Raw genomic sequence first — 11,903 nt, 5'->3', positions numbered from 1 at the left:
TGTCACTTTGTAAAGAAACTACACGCCTGTAGACTGAGCATGTAACACACACACACACATGCATGATACTTTCACAAACGTGAATAAAAAAAACATGTTTTAGTTGCAAATGGTGTAGTGTAAACGCCCCTGAATGATCAGAGGGCAACAGAGTCTGATAATGAAAGATCAGCTCTGTATAAGCGGGCCGTTTCTGAGCAGAACTCCTGCATTATTACTCCTCCTGTAGAGGAACCGTGTCACATTTATACAGCACATGCTGTTATCGGCATCGTCAAATTAAACATCTCTCTTGAACACTACACAGAAGAGCATGCCGTTCAACACGAGCCACATGTATCATCATTATCAATCATCTTTCTTTATTATTTTGACAAAAGCTGAGAAACAACCACCCCCCTTCCCCTCATGAACCGTTTAAAATCCATTTACAGAATAAATAGGTTAAATACAACCGATATATATGTCCCATCCTCAGAATCAAACCTGGGTCCGAACAGGAAGTGTGATCCCGTGGTGCGGCCGCAGATCAGATCCACTGTGGATTAGGGTTAGTTTGCAGGTTTAGGACAGCACAGAGTTCCTCAACCCATGTTTATTCTCAGCGGGTCGTGCCTCCAGGACTACAATAACAATGGGCTAAATCTAGCAGATACAGGAAGTGATGCATTCCACACGGCGCTCCTGCGTGGTGTATTGTGAGTGTGTGTGCACGAGTGTGTGTGTGGTTAACTGCTCTGCTGTGGCTCGGTTGGGACGGGCGGGCCGCACACCGCTGATGACATCACTACGGTCACCGGCCCCGCGGAGGCTTTGCGCGAGCAGGCGGAGCAGATGTAGTCTTCGCTCTCGGCCATCTCACACGACACGCCCACACACACCTGATGAAACCACTCGTCACAGCCGCCGTCACACTGGACCCAGTCCACCTGAGACAACACAAGCGCAAACTATCAAGCAAAAGGTGGGAATGAGTCGAGAGTAAGTGTGAGAAAGCTGAAATCATGAGTCTTACGGGTGAGAATGAGTCTGTAATTACACACCTTGTCCTTGCAGGGCCGTTGGCAGTTCTTGGCCGCACACACGGCATTCTCGTCGTTGGAGTCCTCCGCTCCGGACCAGTCGTATTTGGAGGGGATGTCCAGAATCTTCCTGGCCTTCTTCTCCAGCCCCTCTTTGGTGAACTCTGCCTTGGCAGCCGCCTTCTCCTTCCTCTTGCGCTCCTTCTCCTCCTTAGCCAGCCGCTTGGCCAGCTGCTTCAGCTCGCGGGACTTGTCCGGGTTCAGCTTGAGCTTCTTCTTCTTGTTGGGCTTGAGCTCCAGAACCCGTTTGATGTCTTTGGACTTGGGCCGGCCCTCCACGGCGCCGGCGGCCATCAGCAGCTGTTGCTCCGCTCGCTCCAGCTTCCTCTTCCTCTTCTTCTCGGCGTCCTTTAGCTTCAGCTTGACCGGCCTGTCAAGCGGCGAGTCCTCGGGCTGCGGAACACAGCAGGTTAGAGTCAGGGTTTTCTGTGGGAACTCTAGGGGTAGAGTTAGGCTCTCACCTACAGGACCTTAGGGTTAGAGTTAGGCTCTCACCTACAGGACCTTAGGGGTAGAGTTAGGCTCTCACCTCCAGGACCTTAGGGTTAGAGTTAGGCTCTCACCTACAGGACCTTAGGGGTAGAGTTAGGCTCTCACCTCCAGGACCTTAGGGGTAGAGTTAGGGTTTTCTGTGGGAACTCTAGGGGTAGAGTTAGACTCTCACCTCCATGACCTTAGGGTTAGAGTTAGGCTCTCACCTACAGGACCTTAGGGGTAGAGTTAGGCTCTCACCTCCAGGACCTTAGGGGTAGGGTTAAGGTTTTCTGTGGGAACTCTAGGGGTAGAGTTAGGCTCTCACCTCCATGACCTTAGGGGTAGAGTTAGGCTCTCACCGACAGGACCTTAGGGGTAGAGTTAGGCTCTCACCTCCAGGACCTTAGGGGTAGAGTTAGGCTCTCACCTACAGGACCTTAGGGGTAGAGTTAGGCTCTCACCTGCAGGACCTTAGGGGTAGAGTTAGGCTCTCACCTCCAGGACCTTAGGGGTAGAGTTAGGCTCTCACCTACAGGACCTTAGGGGTAGAGTTATGCTCTCACCTCCAGGACCTTAGGGGTAGAGTTATGCTCTCACCTCCAGGACCTTAGGGGTAGAGTTAGGCTCTCACCTACAGGACCTTAGGGGTAGAGTTATGCTCTCACCTCCAGGACCTTAGGGGTAGAGTTAGGCTCTCACCTACAGGACCTTAGGGGTAGAGTTAGGCTCTCACCTCCAGGACCTTAGGGGTAGAGTTATGCTCTCACCTCCAGGACCTTAGGGGTAGAGTTAGGCTCTCACCTACAGGACCTTAGGGGTACAGTTAGGGTTTTCTGTGGGAACTCTAGGGGTAGAGTTATGCTCTCACCTCCAGGACCTTAGGGGTAGAGTTAGGCTCTCACCTCCAGGACCTTAGGGGTAGAGTTAGGCTCTCACCTACAGGACCTTAGGGGTAGAGTTATGCTCTCACCTCCAGGACCTTAGGGGTAGAGTTAGGCTCTCACCTACAGGACCTTAGGGGTAGAGTTAGGCTCTCACCTCCAGGACCTTAGGGGTAGAGTTATGCTCTCACCTCCAGGACCTTAGGGGTAGAGTTAGGCTCTCACCTACAGGACCTTAGGGGTACAGTTAGGGTTTTCTGTGGGAACTCTAGGGGTAGAGTTAGGCTCTCACCTACAGGACCTTAGGGGTAGAGTTAGGCTCTCACCTACAGGACCTTAGGGGTAGTGTTAGGCTCTCACCTACAGGACCTTAGGGGTAGAGTTAGGGTTTTCTGTGGGAACTCTAGGGGTAGAGTTAGGCTCTCACCTCCATGACCTTAGGGGTAGAGTTAGGCTCTCACCTACAGGACCTTAGGGGTAGAGTTAGGCTCTCACTTACAGGACCTTAGGGGTAGAGTTAGGCTCTCACCTCCAGGACCTTAGGGGTAGAGTTAGGCTCTCACCTACAGGACCTTAGGGGTAGAGTTAGGCTCTCACCTACAGGACCTTAGGGGTAGAGTTAGGGTTTTCTGTGGGAACTCTAGGGGTAGAGTTAGGCTCTCACCTCCATGACCTTAGGGGTAGAGTTAGGCTCTCACCTACAGGACCTTAGGGGTAGAGTTAGGTTCTCACCTCCAGGACCTTAGGGGTAGAGTTAGGCTCTCACCTCCAGGACCTTAGGGGTAGGGTTAGGCTCTCACCTCAAGGACCTGCAGGAACTTGTCCTCCGAGGGCGGGTGTGTGGCCTGCAGGATCCTCCAGATGTGCTGTGTCTCGTCCAGAGACACCTCCAGCAGGTCGCCCTCCATCATCAGCTCCTCCAGCTGCAGCTTGGCCTGGGGAGAGAGCTCCAGCACGGGCCGCTCCAGGCTGCGGGGAACCAGCGGCGTCTTCCTGGGCTGCTTACGGGAAGCAGCCGGATCTGAGGAGGCAAGATCGGCCAGTCAAACGCTCCACCAGACTATACACGCCTATCAGGGTTCACTTCCTCATTTAGTCCCAGTCTTAGTCCTATATCAAATGTGCATTAGTTAGCAACTCTAGTCAACCATGGCCTGATTTTGGTTAGTCAATGTCTGAGCGTTTTCATCATGCTGCAGTGATCCTGCATGATCCTGATCATGTCTGGATATATTAGTTCATCTCTGAGAAGCTTAGATTGCCAGATTGGACGTTTAAGTATAACACCGGATAGAATACGTGTTCTTTTAACAGGAAAGTTGAGTGACTTTGGTCATGTTTTTATTGTTTATGCTACATATTAGTGCCATCTTTTGTTGATATACTGTATATACCGTATTTTCCAGACTATAAGTCGCTCCGGAGTATAAGTTGCATTAGTCAAAAAATGCGTCATGAAGAGGAAAAAAATATATAGAAGTCGCTAGGGGTGACCCGGAGTAGTCGAAGAGTCGATGCATCGATATGGAGCCGGATTCGACCACCTATCTCACAGTCAAATCTTTGCGGGTGTTATGGAACGAGGATCATACCATTTTGGCAATATTGGGATGCTCAATATTTTAAAGACGTGGCGCGGTGCTGAGCTTTGCGTCCGGTGTGCGACCCTTTTAAGGGCAAAGTGAAGCTCAGCGCCGCGCCTAATTCGAACACATTGTTTTCAATCAAACAATCAATCAATCAACTTTATTTATATAATGCTTTTACAGTTTGAGTGGCGCTCGTGTTGTGATTTCTCTGAGAGGCTGCGCGACCCCCCCCTCATTTTTCAGCCTATTTTTAGGACACAAACCTCGTCTTATTTTAGGACACAAACCTTATCTTATATTGGGGTATATACTGTAGTCACACGTGTCGTTTAAGCAGGTTTGTGTCATCTGGTCTCGGTCATGGAAAGCAAAGTTGTCATGAAGGATGTTTTCCTTCATGTTTGGCTGAGGAAATGAGCAGTGTGCGTCTTACTGTGTGGGACGGACTTGGAGGCGGAGGAGTAGGCGTGCTCCGCACAGAAGGACGGTGTGGTGGGCCACATGTGACTGACCACCTCCTCCGACTTCACAGGAATCTCCTCATCGCAGAACAGGTACGGCTTCACCTCTCCCGAATCCTGGCACAGAAACACACAGATGAGCACCAGGGGTCATTTACCCCCTGTTTCTAGGCAGGGGGTTTATTGCCGTCCGAATAAATGCTTCCATCTTTCTCTGTTTATAGTAGACTTAAAAAATTAAATAATAACTAGGATATTATGTTCCTAATTTCCAGAGAAAACAATTACCGTCCACATAGACCTATAGACTGACCCTGCTAAATGGTTGCTGCAAAAAAATTGGATTTTGATCTTTTTTCTGGTGAAAGAAATACATAAATGAAGAAGAAGAAAGCCATAATATGAAATGAGACAGATTTGTATTGATTACACCATTGGCAGATTATTTTGCTTATTTTAAGTAAAAACTCTCTTAAAAGTACCCTAGAATGAAAAATTAAATGAACCTTGCCATAGTAAATAATAAGAGTTCAGTACCTGGACATCCCATACTGTGAGTCTCAAACACCATTGCCTCCCCCTTCATATGTAAATCTCGTGAATGAAAAACACCACGAAAAAAATAAGGGATTCTCAACATAACGCCACCCGTGACGTGACGCAAGCGTTGGGGATCATTTATATGTACGCCCCCAATTGGGGATCATTTATATGTAAGCCCCCAATTGGGGATCATTTATATGTACGCCCCCAATTGGGGATCATTTATATGTACGCCCCCAATTGGGGATCATTTATATGTACGCCCCCAATTGGGGATCATTTATATGTACGCCCCCAACATTTGCATATGTCAGCACGTTCATGTCAGGCAGAATTGATGGAGCCGAATCATCGGGACTGCAGGTAAACTGCGTCACTTGAGGATAGCAAAAACGGCAGTTCTCATGGACACGTCATGATCCAGGCTGTGCAGGAGACTTTTCTACCCTTCCCACAGATAAAAAATATCAACAGTCATGGCTGATGTTTATAATCGGATACCACAACAATTTAATTCAAGATCGTTCGTTTGTTCGGTCTATTTCAAGCAAGCTTCGCTCAGCGTCTTAAACTGAAGAAAGTGGCAATTACAACTGAATTCCTGCAATCAGTAAGTAGTGATTTTATCCACTTATTGACTGTTTAAACAATTTCTGATTAAATTGAAAGTTTCTTAGAGAGACAGCACTGTCTAGATAACATAATATGCTAGTACAGTAACAATAGGAAAAACCAAGTACCATACAAAACTAAAGTGTGTCTAATGACAAAGGTTAATATTATTTTGTATTACAAAATACAACCGTAGATACTTTGCTTACAGATCGTTCACTTCTAGCAAACCTCACCTTTTCCACCATATAAATTGAAATGATAATCATTTGACAAGGCTATTCATTTTGTAAAAAAATATAAATTAATATTTTTGAGAACTTAAGTATGATGTTTTTGCATGCTTGTATTTCAGAGTACATCATGGTCTCTGCGTAGACTACATTGTGACTAACGCTATATAAACATGCAATATCGTTGACAAAAAAAGACATAAAGACATAGAAAAGAAGATCGTTTGTGCGGTTGCCAGATTTCAGTAATGTAAATCCCCCAAACACAACTTTTCTGTGAAAAGAACATGTATTCAATCCGGTGTTTTACCTAAACGTGCAATCTGGCAACCATATGCACGCGAGCTCTCTCTCGCACGCGGATTATCTGAAAACACCAATAAAAAAGTAGGCTCCATTTGAGATGTTCTGCTTAAAGTGTCATTCAGTCAGTCTGTGTTCTGTCAGGGCTCACAAGCCTCTTTGCTGAACAACTGAAATGCTGTGTGTTGTGAGCTGCTGAAATAAGCCAATCAGATCAGAGCTCAACATTAATATTCATGACAAAAACTGAGCATTACATCCTAGAGACAATTTATAGGGTTGTAAATGGACCTGTAAAATTGTATCTGGACAATTTTGCCACATAATGTAAATAAGCCACATACCCTCTATGTAGAGATCAGAGAACAATTTAACATATTGTTTCAACTCATTCTAGGGCATCTTTAATTTTGAGTTATTTTTCCTAAAAAATTGCCTTTCCTTGTCTAGTAAATACTTCTTGTTTTAAGAATTACAGGGATGTAAAGATGACTTTAGAAAGCTGGCAGCTTCATTATTTTATTCTTACACAGAGATTGGTAGATCTATTAGTGAAATCTGTTGACTTTATCGTTCTGTGTTGTTGAGACCTACGACTTTTTCCCAAAAAAAGACAATTACTTTTGCTTGTCTAGTAAATTATTCTTGATTTACGAATGTATAGATGTTTGGCCTAGAAACACGACAAAAATAAAAGCATGTAAGTAAGAAAAGCATGTTTTGGCTCATCGCACACCTTGCTGTCGTAGCCGTAGGTCTCTCTGATGTCCTCATCCGAGTCGGTCTCCTCATCGTCGTAGTCCAGGGAGGGCCGTGGAGACGTGGCTCTGCTGAAGCCGGCCTGCTGAAACGTCTGGATGTGGCCCTGTGGGTGAAACACACAGGTGTAAGTTTGGTCTCAGCACACCTTTATGAGGATGGAGGACTGACTGACTGACGTGCCTGCAGGTCTGGGTTGGCGGCCGCCTTCTGCAGCTCCGCGGTGATGATCTTCTCCGTTTTCTCGCGGGCCGCCAGCTCCACCATGCGCTGGCTGAGCACGGAGAGCTTGGCCAGGGCGGAGGACAGCTCGTCGGTGGCCAGGGCTTGGCGAGCGCGGTCCTGCCAGCCCATGGCTCTCTCCGTCAGGCACTGCAAGGCCTCGCCCTCAGGCAGCCGCACCGGCAGCTTCTGCAGGGACACCAGCAGGGACAGGATGGTCTCCAGGCGCGGACGCCGCGAGCGCTGGCACAGCGGGCACAGGAACTTAGACTCCTTGCTGGAGCTCTGCCACGCGGCCGCCAGCTTCTTCTGCGAGCCGGCCTTGGGTAGGGGCACGCAGGCGCCGTGGAACCAGTCCTTGCACAGCTCGCACTGCAGCATGAAGCCACCCGCCGTCTTGCGGCACAGGCAGAACTTCACCTCCTCGATGCGCTCCACCAGCGCCATCTTGGCCAGGTTGGCGGCGCGAAGTGAGTGGATGGCCTGCACCTCCTGCTGCTCTCTAGCCTTGAAGGCGGCCACCACAGTGGCAGGGTCCCTAACCTCCTCCGCCCCGTCCTCCAGGTCACTCAGCCCCTCCAGATCCAGCCCGCGCTCCTTCTCCACAAGATCCTTCACACGCTTGCGCTTGCTCCTGCTGGGGCCGTACACACCCACGTCCACTCGCGGACTGAGCACCTGCAACAGTTACACCGCAGGTGAGTCAAGGTGTGTGTGTGTGTGTGGTCCTAACTCTAACGTCCATATGCGGACTGAGCACCTGCAACAGTTACACAGCAGGTGTGTGAGTGTGTGTGTGTCTGGTACTGTGGTTCTAACTCTAACGTCCACATGCGGACTGAGCACCTGCAAGAGTTCCACCACCCCCACAGGTGCTACACTACAGGTGTGTGTGTGTGTGTGTGTCACCTGCAGTAAGGTGTGTGTGACCTGCAGCAGGCTGTAGGTGGAGTTCTTCTTCAGTAAGGTGTGTGTGTGTGTGTGTGTGAGAGAGACCTGCAGTAAGGTGTATGTGAGTGTGTGACCTGCAGCAGGCTGTAGGTGGAGTTCTTCTTCAGGAAGGTGCGCGCGGTCCTCTCCCTCCAGGCTCTGGCTGACCCCACCTGTGACTCCACCTGTGGCAGCGGCTCCAGTCTGACGGGGATGGAGCGGCCTCTCGCCAGCAGACCCTCCAGCTGCTCCAGGTAGGCATAGTTACTGCCGTTCTGCTCAGGAAGACACAGGTCACATGATCATCTCTGCCACATGTGTGCTCGTCTCCATTCTGAAACACACGCTCACCTGGATGGCCTCCACTTTGGCGGTCCACTCTTTGGCTTTGTGCAGGGCATCTCTGAGGGCCAGAACATTGGGCAGGTACGCCGGGATATTCTTGGCCTCCATCACGATGCTTTCCAGCGCCAGCAAACTGTGGCGAGGCCTAGGCAGAGTGTGTGTGTGTGAATCAATGCAAATGCTGCAAACATCATGCACTTAAGCATTCTTAGATCAGGTGACAGAAAATGACAGGGAATATGACACCTTGTTCAAACTGATGAAGTGAGTTTATAATGAAAACAAGAACAAATATCTTCCAGTCAAAGGGGAAAGTGCATAACTCATTGACAGACATGGTTTCTTATGAACTCGCTCAAGGCAAGACAAGGCAAGTTTATTTATTTATTTATTTTTTTCATTATTATTCACTCACTCTTGATCAGTTTCTCAAGACCTACAGTAAATGTGTCCTGTTTGAAAGAGTGTAGTACTGTAAAACATTACCCTACTCCTGAGGGAACCCTGCCTCTGACTGTAGAACAGAACGCTTCTCCTGAGGGAACCCTCTCCCTGACTCTCTGACTATAGAACAGAACCCTACTCCTGAGGGAACCCTCCCTCTGACTATAGAACAGGACCCTACTCCTGAGGGAACCCTCCCTCTGACTCTCTGGCTGTAGAACAGGACCCTACTCCTGAGAGAACCCTCCCTCTGGCTCTCTGACTGTAGAACAGGACCCTACTCCTGAGGGAACCCTCCCTCTGACTCTCTGACTGTAGAACAGGACCCTACTCCTGAGGGAACCCTCCCTCTGACTCTCTGACTGTAGAACAGGACCCTACTCCTGAGGGAACCCTCCCTCTGACACTCTGACTGTAGAACAGAACCCTACTCCTGAGGGAACCCTCCCTCTGACTCTCTGGCTGTAGAACAGGAGCCTACTCCTGAGTGAACACTCCCTCTGACTCTCTGACTGTAGAACAGGACCCTACTCCTGAGGGAACCCTCCCTCTGACACTCTGACTGTAGAACAGGACCCTACTCCTGAGGGAACCCTCCCTGAGACACTCTGACTGTAGAACAGAACCCTACTCCTGAGGGAACCCTCCCCCTGACTCTCTGGCTGTAGAACAGGACCCTACTCCTGAGGGAACCCTCCCTCTGACTCTCTGACTATAGAACAGGACCCTACTCCTGAGGGAACCCTCCCTCTGACTCTCTGACTGTAGAACAGGACCCTACTCCTGAGGGAACCCTCCCTCTGACTCTCTGACTGTAGAACAGGACCCTACTCCTGAGGGAACCCTCCCTCTGACACTCTGACTGTAGAACAGGACCCTACTCCTGAGGGAACCCTCCCTCTGACACTCTGACTGTAGAACAGGACCCTACTCCTGAGGGAACCCTCCCTCTGACTCTCTGACTGTAGAACAGGACCCTACTCCCGAGGGAACCCTCCCTCTGACTCTCTGACTGTAGAACAGGACCCTACTCCTGAGGGAACCCTCCCTCTGACACTCTGACTGTAGAACAGAACCCTACTCCTGAGGGAACCCTCCCTCTGACTCTCTGGCTGTAGAACAGGAGCCTACTCCTGAGTGAACACTCCCTCTGACTCTCTGACTGTAGAACAGGACCCTACTCCTGAGGGAACCCTCCCTCTGACTCTCTGACTGTAGAACAGGACCCTACTCCTGAGGGAACCCTCCCTCTGACTCTCTGACTGTAGAACAGGACCCTACTCCTGAGGGAACCCTCCCTCTGACACTCTGACTGTAGAACAGGACCCTACTCCTGAGGGAACCCTCCCTGAGACACTCTGACTGTAGAACAGAACCCTACTCCTGAGGGAACCCTCCCCCTGACTCTCTGGCTGTAGAACAGGACCCTACTCCTGAGGGAACCCTCCCTCTGACTCTCTGACTATAGAACAGGACCCTACTCCTGAGGGAACCCTCCCTCTGACTCTCTGACTGTAGAACAGGACCCTACTCCTGAGGTAACCCTCCCTCTGACTCTCTGACTGTAGAACAGGACCCTACTCCTGAGGGAACCCTCCCTCTGACACTCTGACTGTAGAACAGGACGATACTCCTGAGGGAACCCTCCCTCTGACACTCTGACTGTAGAACAGGACCCTACTCCTGAGGGAACCCTCCCTCTGACACTCTGACTGTAGAACAGGACCCTACTCCTGAGGGAACCCTCCCTCTGACTCTTTGACTGTAGAACAGGACCCTACTCCTGAAGGAACCCTCCCTCTGACACTCTGACTGTACAACAGGACCCTACTCCTGAGGGAAATATCCTGAAGTGCTGATGTGGGTAAGGCTGAACCGTGACTCTAAGGTAAGCTCACCTGGCCTGCAGGCAAGCGCGTGCCCGCTCCTCCCAGTGCTCAGACACAGTCAGCAGCTCCTGCAGCTCAGCCATGGCCTTCTCCACGGCATGATGTGGGGCCAGACCCACGCCAGAGTCGATCAGCCGCTTCATCAGCTCCAGCGTGAGGCGCTGCGGCTCCATCAGGGTCATCCGCACCTCGTCCAGCCAGCGCGCCTGCTGAAGCTCCTGCTTGAGCCGCGGCAGCTCCGGAAGCTCCACGTCCAGCCCCGAGCCCAAATCCAACAAAGCCTGCAGCTTCCCGGAGTCTGGAGTCTCATCGGCCAGAGCCGCCTGCGCCCGCTCGTGGAAGTCCTCCACACTCTCCAGCAGCTCCTGCGCGCACACACACACACAACACACACATGAGGGCGGTGAAGGCTAGCGGGTCAATGCGGAACTCCTGCGGTGCACACACACACACAAAAACACACACACTCACTTTGACATGTCGGGCCTGGCTGATGACGCAGGGCAGGCGGTAGAGCTGCTCCACAAACACCTTCAGCTCCTCCACTGTCAGTTTGCTGCGGGCTTTCTGCGGTCCGCCCTCGGGTCGGTCCCTTCTTAACACACATACACACACACACACATTAAGGCTGCACATGCGGTGCGAGTGTGTGTGACACTGGCCTGAGAGACGCACCTGTGCCTCTGCTTGTGGCTGAGCAGCAGCTGGGCCACAGACGAGCAGGTCTCGGCCTCCTTCACCGTGTCCCTGAGGCTGCGGAACAGGTTATTCTCCGGGTACTTCCGGTCCTCCGCATCCTCCATCAGCACCTTCAGCTCGATCAGATCTATGGAGGCAGCAGTGAGCGTTTGTAACCAGCACATGTGGAGCAGAGCGTGGCTAGAGCCGTTTGTAACCCGTACATGTGGAGCAGAGCGTGGCTAAAGCTGTTTGTAACCCGTACATGTGGAGTAAAGCGGTGGCTAGAGCAGTGCTGTGTCTGACCTTTTTTGCTCTTGCAGTCGGCAGCCAGCGCCTCCGAGACTCTCTTCGCCCAGGAGTCGTAAGACTGCGCTCGAGACTTCACCCCGTACAGCATCACAGGAAACTCGTCCTGATCATACCTGAACCTGTGGAAGAAGCGGACTTGTGAATGA

At 50.7% G+C, this 11,903-nt stretch overlaps 1 protein-coding gene across 2 annotated transcripts in view; it reads right to left on the bottom strand.

Annotated features, from left to right (window-relative positions):
• Positions 1–337: 337 nt before the first annotated feature.
• Positions 338–11,903, bottom strand: part of kdm5a (lysine demethylase 5A) — a 30,180-nt gene continuing 18,614 nt past the window's right edge. The window contains exons 16-27 of one of the 2 annotated variants that reach the window (XM_067428399.1): positions 11,752–11,876; positions 11,443–11,593; positions 11,239–11,359; positions 10,777–11,132; positions 8,441–8,579; positions 8,185–8,364; positions 7,121–7,837; positions 6,915–7,043; positions 4,460–4,604; positions 3,238–3,458; positions 1,044–1,475; positions 338–929 (exon numbers count right to left, since the gene is read on the bottom strand). In XM_067428399.1, the coding sequence (XP_067284500.1) occupies positions 729–929; positions 1,044–1,475; positions 3,238–3,458; positions 4,460–4,604; positions 6,915–7,043; positions 7,121–7,837; positions 8,185–8,364; positions 8,441–8,579; positions 10,777–11,132; positions 11,239–11,359; positions 11,443–11,593; positions 11,752–11,876 (2,917 nt within the window). In that variant the 3' untranslated portion in view covers positions 338–728. Of the gene's footprint in view, positions 930–1,043; positions 1,476–3,237; positions 3,459–4,459; positions 4,605–6,914; positions 7,044–7,120; positions 7,838–8,184; positions 8,365–8,440; positions 8,580–10,776; positions 11,133–11,238; positions 11,363–11,442; positions 11,594–11,751; positions 11,877–11,903 lie in introns of both variants that reach the window. The other variant, XM_067428398.1, reaches the window with a different exon arrangement.

This window comes from Pseudorasbora parva, chromosome 20 (assembly GCF_024679245.1).
Source record: "Pseudorasbora parva isolate DD20220531a chromosome 20, ASM2467924v1, whole genome shotgun sequence".
In the NCBI taxonomy this organism is placed as follows: domain Eukaryota; kingdom Metazoa; phylum Chordata; class Actinopteri; order Cypriniformes; family Gobionidae; genus Pseudorasbora; species Pseudorasbora parva.
This window is presented reverse-complemented; position numbering and strand designations above follow the sequence as displayed.